Below are 22,494 nucleotides of genomic sequence, written 5' to 3'. Positions count from 1 at the left end.
GGCCCACCTCTATCACTTTCTGCCTTGTTGCTTTATCTTGCTGAACCCGTTTATTCATTCAAAAAACTGGAATAAGGAGACAAGGTCACAGAGTGGTTGCACTAATTACATGAAACAATAATTGTGCAATGTGCTTTATAAGTGATTTTCAAACTTTTACCCACAGAGCACACCCACCGTGCGACAAAAAAAATATTTCTTTGATAAGCCAGTATACACACGTATAAATATATACAACTGAAACAAAGGTTTCACAAAAATAATACTTACCTTACTACTCGAGATTACTTGGCACTTTCTATTCTATTTCGTTTTTTAAAAAGCTGGTCCGATTCACTACCCTCATTTCAAGACTCGTAATGGGGAGCTACGTAGGTTTTTTTTGTTTGTTTTTGTTTTTGCGGTACGCGGGCCTCTCACTGTTGTGGCCTCTCCCGTTGCGGAGCACAGGCTCCGGACACGCAGGCTCAGCGGCCATGGCTCACGGGCCTAGCCCCTCCGCGGCATGTGGGATCTTCCCGGACCGGGGCACGAACCCGTGTCCCCTGCATCGGCGGGCGGACTCTCAACCACTGCCCACCAGGGAAGCCCTACGTAGTTTTTTTAAAAACACTGTTGGAAACCACACAGTCATCGGTTATTACGATTATTATGATTCTCAGGGATGGTCTGACGGCTGGGAATCTTCACTGCCAGGGCAACAAAGGACAAGGTCAAGGTTATTAGGTCAAGCCCGCGAAAGCCCTGTTGCCAAGGAAACGGCTCAGCCAGGCCAGCGTCGGCGGACGAGCGCGCGCAAAGCCTGCGGAGAAGAGGAATGGCCCGAGGCCCTGTCACTCAGCCCCGCCCACACGCCAGGCGCGCCCGGAAGGCCCGCCTCCTCTCTGAGGTTAAGCGAGGAAGGCAGCGATTGGAAGCGCAGGGGGTGACGTAAGCTTCCGCTGTGGGTGGGTTTCCGCTCGGGCGGCCGTCGGGAGGGGCTCGGGGAACACTTAGCGGTGCTCCCCGGTGCCTGAGCCCTGGGAACTGCGATGAGATCGGTTAGCTACGTACAGCGCGTGGCCCTGGAGTTCAGCGGGAGCCTCTTCCCGCACGCCATCTGCCTCGGAGACGTCGATAACGACACGGTAAGTGCATGCGCACTGGAGAGACGCAGCCCATCTGCGACCGCGGGGTGGGGCGGGGCAGGGCGGGGCGAAGGAGGCCGCCCGCGGCGGCGTGTGCGTGCTGCGAGTGCGTACGGTGGGGCGTGGACGGCGTGCGTTGCACGGCGGGCGGTGCGGGCTGCGCGCCTACGCACGGCGCTGAGAGCTGGATCGGGAAGGGATGTGTGGGCGGCTCGCGTACCAGGCATCCTGGCTGGATCGGTCCGGAGCCCTGCTCCAGTGTCCTTCTAGGGACTCGCGTACCGGGTCCACTGCCTGGTCAGTCACTTGTTCCCAAGAGGAGCCAGTGAACTGTGATGGCCGAATTCCCAGCTCCTCCGGGGCCGCCTTCCCTTTCAGAGCGTCGGAAGTAGGCTTAAGAGCGCGCGTGCGGCTCCTGCGGGAGCACCTCCCGCACCGCCCGGCTCGGCCCGGCCCACCGGAATGCTTTCGGCTCTTGGCCAGGGCGTCTCCGCCTGGCGGGCCCACCTCGGTTGAGTTACTGGCTCAGTGTCCATGTCCCTTTCCTCTCCCAGCGGTCCTTCCTTTTCCCGTCGGTTAAGTGACTTAATACAGTTAGAGCAGGTAGAACCATGTCTGGCACTCGGTTAACGCTCAGGACACGTTAGCGTCGTCGGTAACGTTTGATTATGGGCCGAGGGCTCTGCTGCGTTCTGGGAATTCAAAAGCCTCAGCCCGCAGGTAGCTCATCGTGGGGCGGGGGAAGGGTGATAGAAGAATAGGGAAATGTAGTGAGGCCCATTGATTACAAGATGTAAAGGGTTCTGGGATGAAGCATCCAAGGGGACGGTGGCCGTTGATGGTGTGGGACACTTTTTTCCATAATCTCAGTTTCACATGAAAAGCTGACAGAGAAAGGAAGTGCTCTCTTTCTGTGATCTGCGTCCGCCTTCCGTGGGGTCCTCGAGGGTGTGTATGCAAAGCACATGGTTGCTCTCCTCTGCTACCCTCTGCCCCCGTCGCTTCTCTGCCTCCCTCACATCTCATCCTCACCTCCCTAACTTGTCTGTGCTCTCTTTTCCCAGGGAAAAAAATTTCGGGCTAAAACGTCCCCACCACTCACCCCCAACCCCGCCCCCAGCCTCCTTTGCTCTGTGATGGAAAAAGTATTTTATGAGGCCTCTTGGCTCTATCCTGTCTAGGGAGGAAGAAGTTATTCCCATAAATTTGTGTTATGTTGTCTGGGCTCTCTCGTTTCTTCATATGCTCAACAGTATAATTTTATGAGACAATCAAGGGAAGCATTTTAAAATAGTACGTTAACACAGTGACGTTAGATGTGCATTATTTTCTATTTTACCTGATTGTTTAAAAGGGGACCCGTGCCTTTTTTTCCTCGCTTCACAGTGTCAGCTTTTTTTGGCAATTGTACTTTTCTAAGTGAATTGCGCACTCAGTTCTGCAATATTAGGTATATCACACTACTTTTTTGGGGGGGGGCGTGGGTGTGCCGTGCAGCTTGTGGGATCTTAGCTCCCCGACCAGGGATTGAACCTGGGCCCTCGGCAGTGAGAGCATGGAGTCCTAACCACTGGACCGCCAGGGAATTCCCTACCTCTTTTTTTTTAAAACCTTAGTTGTAAGCATTGTAAGCTCTGTAAGGATAGGAATTTTTAAAACTTTTTTTTCACTGCTGTATTCCCAATACTTAGAATAGTGCCTGGGACATAGTAGGCACTCAGTAAATGTTTGTTGAATAAATGAGGGTTGTTATGAAAGGCAAATGTCATTATGTATCTCAAAGCAATTTGAAGAGTTTTGCCTGTTATTAATAAATATAATTGAAATAAAGGCAAGTAGGTGAGGTAGTTGGCTACTAGTCAGGTGTGGTACACTCAGCCTGCGTGAGTATGGATAGAAATTTTGTTACTGATTCTCCAGGCCAGCCTTTGGAGATTTGGGGCAGGAAAAATACTTATTTCATCCTATTAAACCAGTAACCTAAAGTTATTTGCGAGTAATCTATTTCCTGCTAAGTCAGAGGGAGAAGCCAGGGATAGGATACACACCCTCGAGAACCCCACAGAGTGGGGAGACGGTGTCTAGAAGGGGGACGCAGGTCACAGAAAGAGCACACTTCCTTTCTCTGGTAGCATTTCTGACTGAAGGTGTACTCTGCAGCTGGGGTTCTTTAGTGTCACTGAGTAACCTCCAGAGGCCAGAGCCAGGATGGACCACAGAGGAACAGAAGTGCTGGGGAGCAGTTGGGCGACCCCGGAAGTGTGCTCATCCAGGTCGCCTACTGAGTTGTGTCTACTCACTCACCGCACTCACCACACTGTTTTACAATTTTATTCCTTCCTCTGTACCCTTGTTAAACTGAGGTCCTTCTCAGCATTTGTACAGCTGTGGATATGTGGCATTTGTCTTTGGGCCCCTAGTGGGTTGTTCAGCTTTCCCTGAAAACTCAAGGGTTGGCTGGGCATCCTCTTTCTTCTGATTTTTGTTTGTTAAAAAAAAAATCTTTAATTTGTCATTAAGTAAACATTTATCGAGGACCTACTATGGACTGTGGCATTTGTTGAATGAATGTATAGAAAAAGAGTGGATTGTGTGAAAGATGCTAAGATCCCCAAGCCTTGGAGGCATTTAACTGGAAGCTGAAAACCCCCTGTTATTCGTGCTATTTGTCAGTCACCTTTCTAGATGCTTCCCTCTGTTAGCTCGGTTCTCACGGCAACCTTATGAGGTGGATAGTCTTATGATCCTCGTTTTATAGATGAAAAGATTCAGGCATAGAGGGCTGGATTCAAATTCAGGCAGCTGCACTCGGAGGCTCTGCGCTATTCAGCCTTTCTCCTGTGTGTCTGCAGAAGTCCTCCAGGGTGCAGAGGGTTTGATGTAAATAGATAAACTTGTTTCATGCTTCTATTATCTAATGTCCCCACCAGAAACTGCCGTAACTATTAAAATATAATAAATCTAAGCTTCAAATCATTATTAATAAACCCCAATTTGTTTCTCATTTTTTCTTACTGTTGATCTGTTGTGTCTTTTTTGCCTTTAAAATTAAATCTCTTGGGGCTTCCCTGATGGCGCAGTGGTTGAACGTCCGCCTGCCGATGCAGGGGACACGGGTTCGTGCCCCGGTCCGGGAAGATCCCACATGCCGCGGAGCGGCTTGGCCCGTGAGTCATGGCCGCTGAGCCTGCGCGTCCGGATCCTGTGCTCCGCAAGGGGAGAGGCCCCAACAGTGAGAGGCCCGCATACCGCAAAAAAAATAAAAAATAAAAAAATAAAAAAAAATAAATAAATAAAATAAAATAAAATAAAATAAAAATAAAAAAAAATAAAAATAAATCTCTTGGGCTTCCCTGGTGGCGCAGTGGTTGAGAGTCCGCCTGCCAATGCAGGGGACACGGGTTCGTGCCCCGGTCCGGGAAGATCCCACATGCCGCGGAGCAGCTGGGCCCGTGAGCCGTGGCCGCTGAGCCTGCGCGTCCGGAGCCTGTGCTCCGCAATGGGAGAGGCCACAACAGTGAGAGGCCCGCGTACCGCAAAAAAAAAAAAAAAAATTAAATCTCTTGAGAATCTAATATTCACTCTGAGGACAGGAAAGGGTGTTAGATGTCCCCCCAAGAATGAATCATGAAAGTATTTCTGGAAATGGCATTTGGAGCCAGCTGGCTATCATCGTTATCCCCTTGAAAGGGCGGCCAGCCTTTGAGGAACCACTGAGAAATGGGGAGCCCACATGTAAACGGCGAAGAGGCTCCAGACCCTCTTGGGAGCTTAGCCACCACTAGGGGGCACCAGAGGCCCAGAGCTGGGAGGCTGCCCCTCCGGCACCTCCACCAACTGCGTTCACTCACACGCACCAACGTCGAAAGGTCTTGCCAGGGGAGGGAGGACCCCAGAGCTGACGCTGTCTTTGTTTGGCCCCTGATTAAATATGAGTTCTGAAGTTAAATTCTCCATAGGTTACAATTTGGGGTCGTTTTCCTAACGTGTCCCATGCGTAAAGACAAATTAGAAGCGCCGAAAGCAGGCGTGTGGGGCATTGAGCTGTTCAGACGTCAGACTTTTCTGAGACGGAGCACAGATTCTGTATTGGCCCTTGTCTAACCTGCCCTACCCTAACATACCCCTAACTGGAGATAAAGAACCTGGGAGACTGTGACTGTGTTGGTCTCGAAATCTTGTTAATGAAGTTGATGGAGATGCAGGTTGAGGTCTTGTGACTTAGTCGAGAAGCGCTTGAGTGGCTCCGCAGGACCCCAGCCTAACCCTCTCTTCTCTCTTCATTTGAAGTTGAATGAACTGGTGGTGGGGGACACCAGTGGAAAGCTGTCTGTGTATAAGAACGATGACAGCCGGCCGTGGCTCACCTGCTCCTGCCAGGGGATGGTCAGTATCCAGCTGCCTGGGTCTCCGGGGGAAGGGGCCCCTCCTGCCCGGGGACTGTCGAGGCTGGGCCCCACGCACGAGCTCCCCAGCGTGTCCGAGGTCTCCAGCTGCTGGTTAAGGGTTCATTTGAATCGGAGGGAAGCCCCCAGGCTTCCCAGATGTCATGCGCACACACAGCCGGGCTGGTTTTCATTTTATGTGATGGAATGACTCCCTTAATTCTTCGTGGATCTGCTGAGGTTGTCTGATCGTACGAAGTGTAGTAGAAAATGGGGGCAGTCATTTGAATATGTCTAGAAGTATGATAGTCCGGCTCTATTGATGTAGTTTTTGTTTTGTTTAAGCCCAAGTGGTCTTCACTACCTCAGGTCCTTATACTGCTGTCTGGTAAACTGGACCCAGAGCACAGTAACGGGATTAGCCCAGCCTCTCGATGTGGGGCATGCACAGGAGTTTTCAGTGAAGGACGGTGATGAGAAGCCCGCTCCGTGCTTCACAGAGGTTAGGGAGCACTGGGGACGCTTAGCGTGGCCCCCTGAGCCCCTCTTTCTTCTTTTGCAGCTCACGTGCGTCGGGGTTGGAGATGTGTGTAATAAAGGAAAGGTAGGAAGCCCAGGGGACTGCGGGTTTCCCTCGGCCCGTCCCCGACTCCTGTGCTCTGACGACCAGCCCTCTCCTCTACCTCTGTCTCTCCCAGAACCTGGTGGTGGCCGTGAGTGCCGAGGGCTGGTTTCACTTGTGTGACCTTACGCCCACTAAGGCCCTGGATGCTTCTGGGCACCACGAGACCCTCGGGGGGGAGGAGCAGCGCCCAGTCTTCAAGCAGCACATCCCTGCCAACACCAAGGTCATGCTGATCAGCGACATCGGTGGGCATGGCTGTCTTTGCAGGCAGCCAGGGAATAGGAGTCAAGGGGCAACAGGGCAGATCTCGAGGGAGCCAGGGGTCTCGTCAGTGTTTGTTTGGGCAGTTGTCATGCATTTAACGCCAGGCTGCTGAGCTCCCGTGATAAACCAGGCATCGTTCCAGGCACTGGGATTGCAATAGTGAATAAAACAGACAAAAATCACTGCCCTCTTGGACCTTTACTGGGAAGGGACAGAAAATAAACGCTAGCAATGTGGTGAGAAAATTAAATAGTATATTCGAAAGCAGTAAGTGCCGCGGAGGAGACCACCCACGGAAGGGGCTGGAGGGTGTTGAGGTAGAGTTGGCTGTTCTAAGTGGAGTTGTCAGGGGAGTCCCTGCCGAGAAGGGGACAGCTGATCAATTGCAAGAGAGTGAGCCGCTTGGATGCGGGGCTGGTACTTGGGCCAGAGGCTGTCTCAAAGGTGCTGGTAGGGATGTGGGTGCATCAGGGCACTCGAGTCGTGTACCCGAGGGGAGAAGTGACAGGCCCTGCGAGGCAGCTGTGTGGTTCTGGGTGCAAGGGCAGGCAAGGGAGCGGGTACCTGGCTCAAGGGGTGACGTGGCAGCTCGGCAGGTGGGCCTGAGGTCGAACCTGATAAAAAGTGCCAGTGGCGGTGGTACTAGAGGGGCGGGGAGGAGGGCGTGCTTGTAGGACCCCAGCTGGCGAAGACAGGTTTGGCTCCAAACTTGTCTCATTGTCTGGATCCACAGATGGCGATGGCTGTTGCGAGCTGGTGGTGGGTTACACGGACCGCGTGGTCCGGGCTTTCCGCTGGGAGGACCTGGGCGACGGTACCGAGCATCTCACAGGGCAGCTGGTGTCACTCAAGAAGTGGATGCTGGAGGGTCAGGTGAGAGGCTGAGCATGGGGGCCACAGCCCAGGAGCAGGGCGGGCCTCCCTCCTGGAGGGGGCTTGTGGGAGAACAGGCGGGGGCTGGGGTTCAGGGTGAGAAGGAGGGAAGACCACCTTGTTGACAGAGACCCAGAGGAGATCACTTCGAATCAGGGTCTTAGGGGAGATGGCCAGTAACAGGCTGACAGGAAGGAACATTGCGCTAAGAATTAGGGCTGTGACGGTGGGTGTGTCGCATTGGGATCCGCGCCGCGGGAGCGCAGGTGCTCTCTGTGGAGAGGGTGGCACCAGCAGGAGCCCCGTGGACGCTGCACTTCCCCCTGCTGCTGCCCTGGAAGGCTGAGGACATGTCCCAGGGCCCCTGCCCACCCCCGTCCTCTGCAGGCTTTCCCCTTTCTCTCGCCAGCAGCTCCCTTAAGCCCCCATTCTCTGGTGCAGGTGGACAGTCTCTCGGTGACTCCAGGGCCCCTGGGTCTTCCTGAGCTGATGGTATCTCAGCCAGGCTGTGCTTACGCGATTCTGCTGTGTACCTGGAACACAGACCCTGGGCCGCCTCCCACCTCTGAGGGGCCCGAGGAGGGCACTAGGTAAGGGGGGCGGGCCTGTGGACGGTGGGGTGCCTGGCAGCGAGGTGGGTGCCCACAGCCGTGGATGGGTCTGTGGTTGGAGCAGCATCAGCTGGGTCCCGGCACAAGCATCTCTGCCCCATTAAGGAAGATTATTTTGGGACCCAGGGAATCCTGAGCCTGACGCAGCACCTGGAAGAGGTTCTGAGATTCCAGCCTGGCAGCTCCGTCCCTCTCTCTCGACTTGCCCACTGGCCCAGGTGGGGTGGGCGATAGGTCTCCCAGCTGATTCACGTCCTGGAAGCTCGCACAGAGATGGGGCCCACGTGGGTCTGGAGAGCCAAGCTCTGTTGGGCTCCCACTTAGCCGCCCTCCCCCACCACAGGGAGACCCCCGCTGCCCGAGACGTTGTGCTGCACCAGACGTCCGGCCGCATCCACAACAAGAACGTCTCCACTCACCTCATCGGCAACATCAAGCGAGGTGGGGCAGAGCGGGGCTGGGCGGGAGATGCAGGGGTGAAGGGGGGAGGGGAGGTACAGGACCACCCTTGCTTCTAGCGCATCCTTCACGCCCCGCCCTTGGCATGTGCTCTGGTCTCGCCTTGCCTTTCGCGTTGCCTTCTGCTGGTCCTTCTACTGTCCCTCCCTCTCCCCGCCGCAGGCTGCAGCCCCAAGAGTGGCGCCTCGGGCCTCTTTGCCCTCTGCACCCTGGATGGTGAGTCCCTCGGGTCAGCCATGGGCCGTGCAGGGTGGGCAGTTGTGTGCCCGGGGTCTGCGCAGGGTTCTGCCCCCAGCCCGACCGCCTCTCCCCGCAGGGACACTGAAGCTCACGGAGGAGGCGGACAAGCTGCTGTGGTCGGTGCAGGTGGACCACCAGCTCTTTGCCCTCGAGAAACTGGACGTCACAGTGAGTGGGGGCCCTTAGGGGGCCATTCTCCCTTCTCAGCCGACTCCTCCGCCTTTACCTCAAGGCTCCTTAGACAGGCCTGGCCCCCCGAGCTCCCCTGACTCCACGGGCTCAGCGCTGTTCTCTGTGCTGCTGGGGAAGCTCCCGTTTCAGCAGAGCCGATGGCTCCAAAGAGAAGCAACTTGTTCTCAGGGCCCAGAAGTGAGTTGCTCACCCATCTGCAGATGTCCGCACACGAGTGTGTGTTCAGCAGAGCTGTGGCCCCTGGGTCGGCAGGTGGGGCTGCGCTGATGCGGCCGTCGTGCCTGCTTGAGGGTCTAGGAGGAGAGGCGTGAGGCTCTGAGGTCAGGTCAGGACAGGCCCGGCTCTGAGTCCCACTTCTGCCACCTCCTGGCCGGGGGGCCTTGGATGAGTGAGTTTGTTTCTGTAAGCTGGCACTTCCTCAATATAAAATGGGAGTGACGTTGCCTACTTCTTAGGGTTGTCGCGAGCACTCTGGGGGGGTGGCTCACTCAGCAGCCCCCTCTGGTGCCAGGTGCCGGGAGATGTTCGGTGAGAAACGCAGGGGGGTTGCCTTCCCAGCTGTTTGTCACCCGGAGCCGAGTCCACAGCTCCCGTAATTTCATCCACCCGGTCAGGAAGCCATTCTAAAACAGCTCCTGGGGACTTCCCTGGTGGCACAGTGGTTAGAAATCCGCCTGCCAAAGCCGGGGACACAGGTTCGAGCCCTGGTCTGGGAAGATCCCACGTGCCGCAGAGCAACTAAGCCCGCGAGCCACAACTACTGAGCCTGCGCGCCTAGAGCCCGTGCTCCACAACAAGAGAAGCCACTGCAATGAGAAGCCCGCGCACTGCAATGAAGAGTAGCCCCCGCTCGCCGCAACTAGAGAGGACGCATGCGTGCAGCAACAAAAACACAGTGCAGCGAAAAATAAATAAATTGAAAAACTAAAAAAAAACATAAACGGCTCCTGGCCACCCCTGCATCCCGGTCTCTGGCCTTTTTCAGGGCAACGGGCACGAGGAGGTGGTCGCCTGTGCCTGGGATGGACAGACGTACATCATTGATCACAACCGCACCGTCGTGCGCTTCCAGGTGGACGAGAACATCCGCGCCTTCTGTGCAGGTGGGACCCTGCCCCACGCCCCTTGCTAAGCACACCCGTCTCCCTCGCTTCCACTCTCACTGCGGCCCCGAGTTCTTCAGCTCTTCCGTTAGAGGGTGTGAGTGGGTACCAGATTGCCATCTTTACTGTTTTAACTAAGAGGAGATAAAAGACAGTGAGGTGTCTGTCTTTGGATATTTTAAAGGATCAGATATGGGGGGCGGGTTGTTCAGAAAAAAAAAAGAGTCGGATGAGTTCTTGTCTGCCTGCTGTGTGGAGATCTGGGAAAGTTCCTCCCCATCTGAACGCGTCAGGACCCTGTGAAGACTGTTCTCCGAGTTCCATTCTCTTAGTTCTAAATCGGGGACCTTGGGAAGTAGCGTTAACTCCTTTGGGGGTGTCTCTGGTCACTGAAATGGTAACACTTGAATGACGTGCTGGTGCCACATTCCAGTGACCTGGGAAGAGGGATCACCACCCAAGAGAAGCCGCCCCGCGTTACCCTGGGGCTGTCACTGAGATGGGAAACCAGCACATGTCACCTCCTAGGACACTGTCCTAGGCTTTGTTACTGTGGTTTTCCGTATCTGGAATGGGCCAGATATTTTACGTCTTACCTGCTTTGCTGAGTTCCCAACACGGAAGAAATAGAAAGAGGGCCTTTAGTTTTCTGCTTGGCGTCCACGGGCGGGTAGAAACTGCTGACACGAATGCTGCCCGTGCCGGGCATAAGCCTCCCCGACCTTTTTCTCCTACCCCCGCCACCCCTCCTCCAGGCCTGTACGCCTGCAAAGGGGGCTGCAACAGCCCCTGCCTCGTGTACGTCACCTTCAATCAGAAGATCTACGTGTACTGGGAGGTGCAGCTGGAGCGGATGGAGTCCACCAACCTGCTCAAAGTGCTAGAGGCTGAGCCGGAGTTCTGGAGCCTGCTGCGGGAGCTGGGGGTGGGTGAGTCCTGGGGGCGGGGCTGCTGCGGGAGCTGGGGGTGGGTGAGTCCTGGGGGCGGGGCTGCTGCGGGAGGCCAGGTCCCAGCAGACCCACCAGCCCCTCTTGCCCGCAGACCCTGACGACCTCCCCGCCGCCCGGGCCCTGCTTCACCAAACCCTCTACCATCCGGATGGGCCACCACAGTGTGCGTCCACAGGCCTCCGGGATCCCTCCTAGCTGGACCGGCCGTCTTGGCTGAACGGGACCCTTCTGAACGTCCCCACCCCGCAAGCTGTCCATGGTATTTGCGAGACAGGGAGCGCACCTTATAGAGGAAGGATGGCGGCGGCCCTGGGGTGGCTGTGAACTGTAGGCCTCGTGGTCTTTCTGGTGACAGAGGAGGCGAGCTGCTCCTTTGCCCCTTTCCTTGCAAGCCTCGCCCATCACCCCGGTAGGCACTGCCCCCTCCCCAGAGCTCCCCACCCTTGTTGTGTGGGAAACAGGCTGGTTTGTGAGGAGGGACTGCAAGTCTCTCGCTGCTCCCCAGCCAGGCCTCGGGGCCAGTGGCGCGATGGCAGTGAGGGCCCACCCCCAAGTTCCATCTTCTGGGGCACGGCTCTGGGTCACTGACGTCAGTGATGGTTACACGAATGGCGAACCACAGATCTTTGACTTAGGATGGGTTTCGCCCTCATAAATCCATCGTAAGTTGAAAATATCATAAACTGAAAATGCATTTCCCACACCTCACCTACCGGACGTCCCTACCGGACGTCACAGCTTAGCCCACCCTGTGTTAAACGTGCTCAGAACACTTACATCAGCCTCTAGCTGGGCAAGATCACCTAACGCAAAGCCTGCTTTATAGTAAAGCGAGGGATATCTCAGGTAATAAATTGAACACTGTACTGAAAGTGAAAAACAGAATGGTCATCTGGGTACAGAATGGTTGTAAGTGAATTGGCTGTTCACCCTCATGATTTTAAAATCTGCTGCAGGTTTACAGTCCAGGCCACAGTCAGAACGATACCCTGGGCCATTTATATCCCTTCTGCTCTTGATTCCTGTGCTCTGAATCAGTGGTTTTCTAATTGTAGGTTGCGATCCTTTGTTGGGTTGTGGTCGGCAATTTTTTTAAATAAATGAGATAGAATAGACTAAGCAGGACAAAGACTACGGGAGTGTGTTGCTCATGTGCAGGGAAGGGTTGTTTTGTTACCCTTGTATGTGTCCGGGCACGTGTGTGTACTGAGTGCAGCGTAGAACACACTTCCTGCTGAGTTGTGTTCAGAGGAGTTGGAGAGCCACTGCTGTCAGTTACAGGGACCCCAGCCAGAGGGGTCAGCCCGATGGCATGTCCCCACTCCCATTTCCTTCTGTAAGGGAGCCAGGGCAGAGGGATCACTCAGCGTCTGAGAGGCAGAGAAGGACGCGAGCTAAGACCAACGTGTTTATTCCAATGGAGAAGCCACTGAGCCGAGGGCCTCCTTGGGCCTGGGTCTGCAATTGCAGAAGCAAAGGAGGCAGAGGGAGGGGGACAGGGCGAGGCCCGGGAGAGCAGGGCTCAAGGAGCACGGCCCGAGGGGCCCGTCACACCTGTGCCAGTGAGCCCCTCTCCTCTCCTCTGGGTGCACAGGACTCAGCTGAGAGAGGCGTGGCCAGGGGTCACGGCAGGTCCTGGTTCTGCTCAGAGCTCATCTACTGCAGGCTCAGGGTTTTGATTCCGACCCGAGTGTCCCAGTCCCCTGGTCGGGTGAGTTATACCACTGTCTTCCTCTCCCCCTAATCCAGCATATGAGAGACTCAAACCAGCCAGAAAGGCACCCGGGGGCCTGGCCCTTTGAGGTTTGGGCTCTTCACAGGGAAGGTAGCAAAGCCTCCTTGTGTCTTTGCTGGACTCAGGGCTGGGGGGTGGGGGTCGGGGGGTGGGTAGCCACTGATGCCAGAAAAAAAACAGCTCAAGCTCAGGAGGCCAGAGATGAGGGGTGGGAAGAAGGTCTAATGAAGTGGATAGTTCTAGAAATAAGGAATATTGGTCAGGTTAAGTCTGGGTCCTGGCAACGCCACCATCCTGTCTGCCTTGGGGGGCAGTTCCCCACAGGGCTCTCCACACATGCCCAGTGGGTGAGAAAGCAGGTGGAGGGTACATATCTGGAGTAAATAGTAGAGGTTTACCCAAGGTTTGCGCAGGGCATCAAATAATAACTGGCTTCAGACGTTTGCAGCCCCAGAAGAGGCAGCCGATGAAGGAACCCCCGGCCCTCGTGGGCCAGGCATTCCTCTACTGTTGTGGTGACCGTTTCTCTCCCGTTCAGCTATGCGCAGATCAGAGAAGTGGACACAGCAGGGCCAGGGGCCCAGGCCGGGGAGGGAGGCGGGCTAGTTGTGAGGCGAGCCACGCGGAGTCAAGGCCTCGACGGTGTTTGGGGTGGACGGGGCAGGCAGTGGCCAGCAGCGGGCTGCAGCCTTGGACTCGGGCCACCCCATGCTGTGCCAGGGGCCCAACCAGGACCCTGCTCTGCTGATGTCCTTTTCTGCGGTCCTGATTTAGCTCCGCTCTTCTTGGGACTCGGGGGATGAGAGAGGACGGGGACACCAGAACCCTGAGGTCGCGGGCCCTCTCCAGGGAACACTCCTCCTGGGGGATGGGGCAGGTGCTGAGAAGCAGGGGAGTGTGGCCGACTGGGAAATGGGACAGTGGGGTCAGGGTGGTGACAAGAGGGACAGACCCAGCTGTCCCAGCTACCTGGCTCTAGTCATGCCCCATCCCCCCATGGCTCTTCCCTTCAGGCAAGGAGCTTCCCCCTGGGGACCACCTGGGGCAGCGGTCACTGGCCCGGCTCTTGGTGCAAAGGCAGGAAAGGCAGCTCAGGGAAGGGGGCTTTCAGCCGCAGCACGCGGTGCTCCAGGTCAATGCAGCACTGTGGGGTTGGGGGACAGTGAGCTCACCTGGGCAGGTGACCCCTCTCCCAGCCACGCTGCTTTGTTCCCCTCCGCCTTCCCACAGCACCCTGCTCTTTTCTCCTCCCTGTTTCCATTCACCTGGACCGCTATCACGGAGGGACCCAGTTCTCCATATTTTCCACAAATAAGGAATCTCTAAGGATCGAGGGTGAAATTCCACACCTCCAAGTCCTTCTCATCGGAGCCTGGCCCATGCTTCCACACCTGTGCCCCCTACCTCTTTTTCCCAGCTCTCGGGGTCAGGCCCTGGGTGTGGGTGTCGGCACGAGCATCCTCCTTACCTTGAGAGAGAGCAGGGTCTGCAGGCCAAGGCAGAGTTCAGGACTCTCCACATCTGCGGGAACCATTTGAGAATGCTGCTGTCCTCCTGTCAGCGCTCGCCCCTTCTCTGCTCCCCCCACCACCCCAGGCCAGAGAACCTTGGGGATAATCAGAGCATCTTTGGGGGTACCTTGCCTGTGCTGGCAGGAGCTGAGAGGCTCTGCCTTCGCCCCGCCCAGGAGGGAGAGCTGCAAGAGCAGAGACGCGGGGATGCTGACGGAGAGGGGACTTACCTACCACCTGGGCCGAGCACGCCACGGTTGCCTGGCCCAGCTGTAGCTCCAGCTGCTCCACCTGGGCTGGGGGCCCAGGCGCCAGGTCCCCAGCTGGGGCGTTTAGGACCCTCTTCCCTAACCTGTGGTCGGGAAGCAAGGCTTATGGCCACCACAGCCCCCCATGCTGGTAGTCTGCTAGTGTCCCTCCCCACCACGCTTTGGGTTCTCAGCCAACCCTGGACCCATGTGGGGTCTAAATCCTGTCTTCTCTGCCAGAGCCCCTGTCAACTCTTTTCAAAAAAGTAACAGCTTTACTGAGATACAGTTCATATACCGTGAAAGGCACCCTTTTTCTTTTCTCTTTTTTTGTCCGTGCTACGTGGCCTATGGGATCTCAGTTCCTTGGACCAGGGATTGAACCCAGGACACGGCAGTGAACGCTCTGAATCCTAACCACTAGACCAGCAGGGAACTCCCCAAAGTCACCCTTTTAAAGTAGACAACAGAGGGGCTTCCCTGGTGGCGCTGTGGTTAAGAATCCACCTGCCAATGCAGGGGACACGGGTTCGAGCCCTGGAGCGGGAAGATCCCACACGCTGCGGAGCAACTAAGCCCGTGCGCCACAGCTACTGAGCCTGCGCTCTAGAGCCCGCGAGCCATAGCTACTGAGCCCGTGTGCCGCAACTACTGAAGCCCGCACGCCTACAGCCCATGCTCCGCAACAAGAGAAGCCACCGCAATGAGAAGCCCGCGCACCGCAACTAGAGAAAGCTCGCATGCAGCAACGAAGACCCAATGCAGCCAAAAATAAATAAATAAAAATAAAGTAGACAACAGAGTTCTGTAACCATCACTAATTTCAGAATATTTTCATCACCCCAAAAAGAAGCCCCCTCCCTACCCATTCTTTTGGGCCCCCATCTTACCCCAGGCGGCTGAGGCATCCAGCGGAGATCTGATTGTAGTGGGTGCCCGTGTCCACGGCCACCTGAAGAACCTGGTCCTGGCACTGAGAAAGGGGGGAGGGGAGGGGACTCCATGAGTCCCCAGGTGGTAGGGGGGAGAAAGGGTTGGGACTGGCTCTGTCACCTTTCCCAGCCCCTGATGGGTCCCTTGCAGAAATGAGCGAAGGGCTGGGAATTCCCTGGCGGTCCAGTGGTTAGGACTCCACGCGTTCACTGCCAAGGGCGCGGGTTCAATCCCTGGTCGGGGAACTGAGATCCCACGAGCCACTGACTGCGGCATCCGGCCCACAGAAAGTGAGTTAAGGGTGTTTTTTATGGGACTCATACAGTTGAGCAGAACTGGGTCAGATACGGAATCAAGAAAGGAAGTAAAGCCGCAGGCGGGGAGAGCGTACTTTGGGGAGGATTCGACCCGAAGTGTAGGTCTGTGCCTGTGCTTGTTGAGAGCAGTGCCAAGGGCCTCCTGTCAGAGGAATCGGGGGTGGGAATGAGGAGGGATGGGGGGACCGCAGTACCTGGTTAGGAAATGAGATGTGGGGAACAGATTCGCCACCGCAGGCAAAGGAAGACAAGGTCGCTTCCTTTTAGATAAAAACAGACGTTTGGGTTTGCATGTGGATACCGCAAAACACATTGTTTTCTCCTTCCACACTGTTTGCTGAGGTCTGCTGTGCGTGGGCACGTGGAAGGGGCAGCGGGGGAGTGGAGGGTCACCAGTGCAGGGGGAGAGCGTGAAGGCTGTGGGTTGTGAGTCTAGAGCCTTCGAAGTTGAGCCGGAGGAAAGGCTCTTCCATGGGGAAAGTCAGGGGAGCTTTCCCGGAGGCAGTGACGGCTGAGGCTGGAAGGATCGGAGAACGAGGACCTAGGATGACAGGCAGAGGAAGCACGGAGCAGAGACGGGCGGAAGGGAGGGAACGGCTCGGCGTTGGCTCCGGGGATGACAAGGCTGTGATCTGGAGCACGTGAGCTTTCGCGAGGGGGCTGCGTTATCCACACGTGCGCACCGTTTGTGTGTGGAGCACACTCATGTTTAAAGATGATACTTTGCTCAAGGAAAGGGAGTCGTGTGCACCTCGGAAAGACGGGGCGGCGAGGGGCGGGAAGCAAAGGACGTGGGGGATCCCAGTCTGTGGCCCAGCCTGGGGAGAGGGCTCCCCCATCCCTCCCTCACCACTGGGGCAGAAGGGAGAGTGGGTGAGGGGAGCAGGCCCAGGAGGGGGGTCTCACCTTGCAGTTGACCAGAAGAGCTGGCCTTTCTGTCTTGCTGGTCCTCCTCCTGCTCTCCTGGCCGTGGATCGCGGCCTGCACCGAGGGATGCTCCCCCTGAGGCCGGCTCGGGTTCCCCTCCACCAGACGCCTCTGGACCACATTATGCGGTTGCTGCTTCCGTCACAAAACATGCAGATGCTCAGTTCCCTCACTTTACAAATCCCAGGCCGTTCTCCCCAGCCCCGCCCTCCTCCTGAGTCTCCTGGGAGTAAGAAGGGGTGAGAGCTTCCCCAAGGATCCCAGCAGTCAGATCATTATAGCAGAGCTAGTCCCAGTATCAAATCATGCCGTTTTCCAGGACCCCAATGTGTTGCTCAGTAATGGAGAGATGGGGAGGGGGGAAGGGTCTCTCCTCGGTTAGACAGACGGGACATTTCAGGCACTCGCATGATGCTGGGGGGAAATTCTGTCTCAAGTCTACAACACATATTCTTGGAGACATTTTTTCTTTTTTTCTTCCTCTGACCTCATCCTTCTGTGGGATGCAGATCCCAGAGTGGATGGTGTGATGAAAAGAAGTCAAAGTAACAAGAACAAACGAAAAAGAAAAAAAAGTCCAAATCTAAACTAGGAAGCTGCGGGAGTTCCCTGGTGGTCCAGTGGTTAAGACTCTGCGCTCTCACTTCCGGGGCCCGGGTTCCATCCCTGGTCAGTGATCTGAGATCCTGCAAGCTGCGAGGTGTGGCCACACAAACAAACAACCTAGGAAGCTGGGTGTCATCCTCCCTGCCCTTCACCTGAAGCCACCCCGCCACGTCCAGTCACTTCTAAATTCTGCCAGCTTCACCTCCTGTATTTACAGTTCACCTCTCTTTCTGTTGCTGCTTCGTCCACACCTCAGCACAGCTCTCCTGAGTCCCTGGGACGCCTCCCTAAGTCCGTAAGAACGTGTCTCTCAAATCCACCTGCTCAAAGCCTGGGAGTCTCTGAAACTCTTGCTACTCCAAGTGCCGTCCTCAGATCAGCAGCTTTACCATCACTAGAAAGCTCCTTAGAAGTGCAGAATTGTGACCTATTGAACTGGAACCTTGTTTTTTTGTGTTTTGTTTTTTGTGTTTTTTTGCGGTACGCAGGCCTCTCACTATTGTGGCCTCTCCCGTTGCGGAGCACAGGCTCCAGACGCGCAGGCTCAGCAGCCATGGCTCACGGGCCCAGCCGCTCTGTGGCATGTGGGATCTTCCCGGACCGGGGCACGAACCCGTGTCCCCTGCATCGGCAGGCGGACTCTCAACCACTGCGCCACCAGGGAAGCCCTGGAACCTTGTTTTAACAAGAAGCCCAGATGACCTCTGTGCACGGTAGAGTTTGAGAAGCACAAAGCGACATGTCAAACTAAGCCTGTCACTCCCCTGCCTAAAATCCATCAGAGCCCTCCCCTCCCCACCTTGCTTACCTGGAGGTGACAGCCCAGGTGGCCCGGCCACTACCTCATCCCCCCCCCCACGCTGTGCTCATCGGGGGCCCCAGCGCCCCCTCTGGCCGCCTGGACCAGGCTGCCCGCCGCCTCCATGCCTCTGCTGCACACGCCTCCTTCTGAAACTCCTCTTCTCACCCTTCTCTAGGCCAGACTGGGCCACTGGCTCCGGAACTACTCTTTATTTGGAGAGAGGCTTTTGTTTTAAGTCTGGGGTTCCAAGTGCATGCTGTAGTTCACGCAGGGTCCACCTCCCCCAAGAAGCCCCGTCTGACCTCTTCCCACTCTTGCCTCCACACGCCAGGCGGGGGCAGCGTCCTGTCCCGTGGCCCCCTTTGTCACGCGCCTCAAAGCTGTTATCTGCCCTTGAGGTCAGGTCTGTATCTCATTCCTCCTTGCATCACAGGGCTCAGCTCAGCATACAGTAGGCACTGCATAAATGCTCACCGAAGAATGACTGTGTCCCTCCAGGCTCCACACATGCTTCCCCACCTGCCCTCTCTCCTGGGGAGCCTGGGATTGTTTTTCTACCCTTGGCTTAATGAGGCCCTTGAGGCTGCTCCTGCCAACAGGCTGCCAGCAGGAGACCCAGCTCTGGGAAAAGGGCAGCAGCGAGCTCTGGGAGCGGCTGGGAAGGTCAGCTCTGTGGTTTCCAGCTCTCCTCCCACCTGTCCCATGAGGGAGGCAGGCTCAGGCCCCCGAATGCTGTGTCTGCACTCCCAAAGCCACGCAAGGTAACTGCTCCATGTCAGTCCAGGAGGTCCTGAGGGCAGAAGGCTGGACCTGCCACGCTGGGGCGGCAGCGTCAATAGAGCCTGTTCGCCAGGGGCAAACGGATGAGAGATGGGCCGCAAAGGGCAGAGGCTGTGATTTCCTAGCTACTTTGAGCGAAAGAACCTGCTTCCCTGCTCCGTCTGTTTCTCAGCTGTGCTGGCTTTTTGCAAGGAGGTTCTCTGAATTGAAATCTCAGTCTGGTCGCCTTTCCCCTTGCAGGGCTGCTGGGCCGGGCTCCTGGAGGGTGAACATTTGGCTGGGAGGAATGTGGAAAGGTAGGGCTCTTTCAGGAAATGCAGTGCGGGGCTGCATCTGGCTCCAGGTTTCCGGGGAGAAGCGGCTGCCAGAGTGGCCTGGAAATGGCCTCCTACACCTCAGGTTGCAGGAGTGCCTCCTCCCAGACTCCCTGCCCAGGAGATGAGACTGGACAGAGTACCCCCAACCCTTCTACAGAAGCCCTCCCGTCCTCTGTGAGCCGGAGGCCAGAACCATCGCGTCTTCTCCAGACCTTGTGGATCTTACTTTCTCTCTCAGGCTAAATGGAATAGTCAGAGCAGCTGGAGGGACAGAGCCCCCAATTCTCCAGGCACCGTTCTAAGTCCTCTACAGGTATCAGCTCATGTAACTCTTACGTCCCTGGGAGGTGCATCCTGTTAATTTTATCCTCATAACACATGAAGAAACTAAGGCTCAAGACATAAAGTGACTTGCCTGAGTTGCTAAGTGCCAGAGCCAGGATCTGAACCCAAGCATCCTGGCTCCGAGGAAGGCCGCTCTCTCAGCCCCTCCCTCTGTCAGAGGGGAGTGAGTATATGCAGCTGTCCCCTGACTCACCCACCCCTCGGTGTCACTCCCTGACCCCGTTCCCTCGGGAGGCCACGCTGCTGCAGGGGGATGGAAGGAAAGGAGGCTGGAAGGGCCACTGCACCTGCAGGGAGCGAGGGGGCCCTCAGGAGCCCAACGCCCAGGCAAAAGCTGTGGGAAACCCTGGTGTTCTGGCGAGGATGGGGCGGGGGGCACCGAAGGTCCAGTGCCGGTGTGAGGGGACCTGTGGCTTAGGCAGAGGAGGGAATCGCGACCTTGAACCCGCCGGGCCCAGCGGTAAACGACTGCTCCAGGGGCTCCAGGGCCCCACAAACCTCTGCTCTAACCATTGCTCCTCTCTTCCCGCCTAAGACAAGCCTGGGGCTCTTTGGGGAAGCTGAACAATAGATAGGGTCCCCCAGAGCCACCAAGCCGTGGGAACACCCCAGTGAAGAGCCGGGAAAGGTCAAGGTGAACCCACAAGTCAGGGCTGCCTCTCCCCTCCCCGTGGGCAGGGAGGGGCAGCTGGAGGCTGGGGTCTGCACCCTCCCACAGAGGAGAGAAGGGACCCCGGCCCCCCGGGGATGGGGAGGGGGGAGGGCAGCCTCACCCAGTCTTTGGAGGTGCCGAGCCTCTTGAGGCCGTCCAGGGGGAGCAGGTCGGCAGAGTCCTTGTGCAGGAACCGGGTGGCCTGTCTGTGCTGGCGTCGCCGGCTGCTGGCTTGGCCCCGCAGCTCTGCCTCCTGTCCCCTGTCCCCGGCATCTCCCTCCTCCCTCGGGCCGGCCGGCCGGACGCTCATGGCCCCCGCGGGCGGGCCGGGGGCTCCTGAGCGGTCTTGCCCACCGTCCTCTCTGCTTCCTCCACCCGGCAGCTTTCTGCCTGCAGCTCTCCCAACCGGAGGGCCTCAGCGGAGGGAAGACAAGAGGAAGTAAATAAATAACGTGCAGGAGCGGCGACGTCAGACACCAATTTCCAGAGCGTGCAGTAGAGGGAGCGGGGCTCCGGCTGGAAAAACCCAGCCCTGGAGGAGAGGGGGCGCTGGCAGGGCTGCAGCTGGTTCGCAGCTCCTGGGTCCTGGCCGGAGTGGGCGGCGGCGGGGTGCGTATGAGTGTGAGAGTGTGTGTGTGTGTGTGTGTGTGTGTGGGTGGGTGGGTGGGTGGGTGTGGGTGTGGGTGTATCTGTGCTGTAAACTGTCAAGGTGTCCGTGCCAGGTTGTTAGAGAGGGAGTGTGTGTCAGCGTGCGGAGGTGGCAGCCCGCGTGCTCGGGGCCTGTGTGGGATGCAGGGCGCGCGTCCCTGGGCGTGTGTCTTCTGGGCTGCCCCGCCGTGCCGTCCACCTGGGGTTCTCCGCAGCCCCGGGGCTGGGACGCAGGCCAGCACTAGGCTCGGAGCAGAGAGGCTCAGCATCACAGTGTCCCCGTTCCTCTCCTCCCCCTCGGCAGGAGCCTCCCCGCGTCCTGGGCCTCAACCTTTCAGCATCCTTTGGGTTTACGCTGGGTTCTGGCTTCCAGGGCTGGCAAGAGCAGCTCTGAATCTCCCTGCAATTAGGGCCCCAGCTTCCTCCTCTCCTTTATGTAAGGCTCGTTGAGTCCTGGCTCTTTTTTAAAAAGTTATAATTCAAGCATGCAGAAAGTTATAAAGTTTTTTTTTCTCTTTTCATTAGAAAAGAGAAAAAAAAACTGCTACAAATATAACTGAAGCTCCTTGTGGGCCCCTCCTCCCCAGCTAACATCCCCTCCTGAATCTGGTATTTCTCACATCTTTTTCTTTTTCTTTTTTTCTTTTTGGCCTCCCCGCTTGGCTTGTGGGATTTCAGTTCCCCAGCCAGGGATGGACCCCCCGCCCTCAGCAGTGAGAGTTCAGAGTCCTAACCACTGGACCGCCAGGGAATTCCCTCATACCTCTCTTTATGCACATACATATGTGTGTATTCTATGCAGTGTGTCGTTTCGTTTCGCCTGCCCCGTTGTAGAGATTCTTCTGCAATTTGCTCTTTTTTGCTCTATAGTTTGTTAGTGAGATTCACCTGTGAGCTACGCATAGCTCTAGGTAATTCACTTTAACGCAGTATAGTATTTCTCCAGTGAATACAACACATTTAGGAAATTTAGGTTATTTTTCATGCTTTTCTCTTACAGACAATGCTGCTGTGAACATTTTGGCACCCATCTCCTGGGGCACACGTGTAAGCATTCCTCTAGAGTGTATACCCAGGAGTGGGATTGCTGGGGCATCAGGTATGCACCTTCTTCCTTTAACACAACTTGCCCTGCAAAGTGTTTGTACCAACGTGCACTCCACCAGCAGCACTCAGGGGTCCTCAGCTCCATGTCCTCGCCAACACTTGGTATCAGATTTTTATAGCCCTGGCACGTCTGCCATCAGATTTTTCTCTCCAGCCTTTCGTCTTCACCGTCATCTGCAAGCACTGGCCACGGTTCTGCTGACATGTGTTGGACACTCACAGGGTGAGTCCTGACCTGGGCCCTGCTCCCCGGGGCGCAGTCTGATCCAGGAGGCTCGGAGGCGCCTGCACATTCGGACAAGGCCAACATCCACTGGCCTCCTGTGGACCACATGCCTTCTTTTTTTTTTTTGCGGTACATAGGCCTCTCACTGTTGTGGCCTCTCCCGTTGCGGAGCACAGGCTCTGGACCACAGGCTCAGCGGCCATGGCTCACGGGCCCAACCGCTCTGCGGCATGTGGGATCCTCCCGGACTGGGGCACGAACCCGTGTCCCCTGCATTGGCAGGCGGACTCTCAACCACTGCGCCACCAGGGAAGCCCCCACATGCCTTCTTGAGGCATTTTATAACCACTGCAATTGTATTACGATCCCCATTTACAGAAGAGGAAACTAGCTAAGTGTTAGGGGTTCAGTTGTGTTCCCCCCAAATTCATATGTTAACGTCCCAACCACCAGGACCTCAGAATGTGACCTTATTTGGAGATAGGGTCTTTACAGAGATAATCAAGTCAAG

The 22,494-nt window shown here is 56.4% G+C and overlaps 2 protein-coding genes across 6 annotated transcripts; one reads left to right on the top strand and one right to left on the bottom strand.

The window, feature by feature from the left end:
* The first annotated feature begins 913 nt into the window (after window positions 1-913).
* Window positions 914-15,138, top strand: ITFG2 (integrin alpha FG-GAP repeat containing 2). 4 transcript variants are annotated; one of them, XM_082634941.1, is made up of 12 exons: window positions 914-1,127; window positions 5,418-5,513; window positions 6,075-6,116; window positions 6,211-6,382; window positions 7,135-7,274; window positions 7,716-7,864; window positions 8,229-8,326; window positions 8,507-8,560; window positions 8,661-8,752; window positions 9,762-9,879; window positions 10,635-10,804; window positions 14,843-15,138. In XM_082634941.1, exons 1-12 carry the CDS (start codon window positions 1,032-1,034, stop codon window positions 14,918-14,920), a joined length of 1,305 nt encoding a protein of 434 aa, XP_082491067.1. In that variant the 5' UTR covers window positions 914-1,031; the 3' UTR covers window positions 14,921-15,138. The 4 variants fall into 4 exon arrangements, with proteins under 4 accessions (XP_082491067.1, XP_082491068.1, XP_082491065.1 ...); XM_082634939.1 differs by lacking the exon at window positions 14,843-15,138 and adding an exon at window positions 10,921-11,958 and having other exon boundaries at window positions 915-1,127; XM_082634940.1 differs by lacking the exon at window positions 14,843-15,138 and adding an exon at window positions 10,921-11,958 and having other exon boundaries at window positions 917-1,127; window positions 10,635-10,808.
* NRIP2 (nuclear receptor interacting protein 2) lies at window positions 12,225-20,375 on the bottom strand. Of its 2 annotated transcripts, XM_082634951.1 has the most exons (7): window positions 20,124-20,375; window positions 16,480-16,632; window positions 15,214-15,296; window positions 14,306-14,427; window positions 14,033-14,085; window positions 13,604-13,708; window positions 12,225-13,469 (listed from the first exon to the last, which is right to left on the bottom strand). In XM_082634951.1, exons 1-6 carry the CDS (start codon window positions 20,310-20,312, stop codon window positions 13,616-13,618), a joined length of 693 nt encoding a protein of 230 aa, XP_082491077.1. In that variant the 5' UTR covers window positions 20,313-20,375; the 3' UTR covers window positions 12,225-13,469; window positions 13,604-13,615. The 2 variants fall into 2 exon arrangements, with proteins under 2 accessions (XP_082491077.1, XP_082491076.1); XM_082634950.1 differs by having other exon boundaries at window positions 12,225-13,708.
* Between the last annotated feature and the right edge of the window lie 2,119 nt (window positions 20,376-22,494).

The sequence above is a fragment of the Mesoplodon mirus genome (assembly GCF_964341445.2).
Source record: "Mesoplodon mirus genome assembly, chromosome: 11".
NCBI lineage: Eukaryota > Metazoa > Chordata > Mammalia > Artiodactyla > Ziphiidae > Mesoplodon > Mesoplodon mirus.
This window is presented reverse-complemented; position numbering and strand designations above follow the sequence as displayed.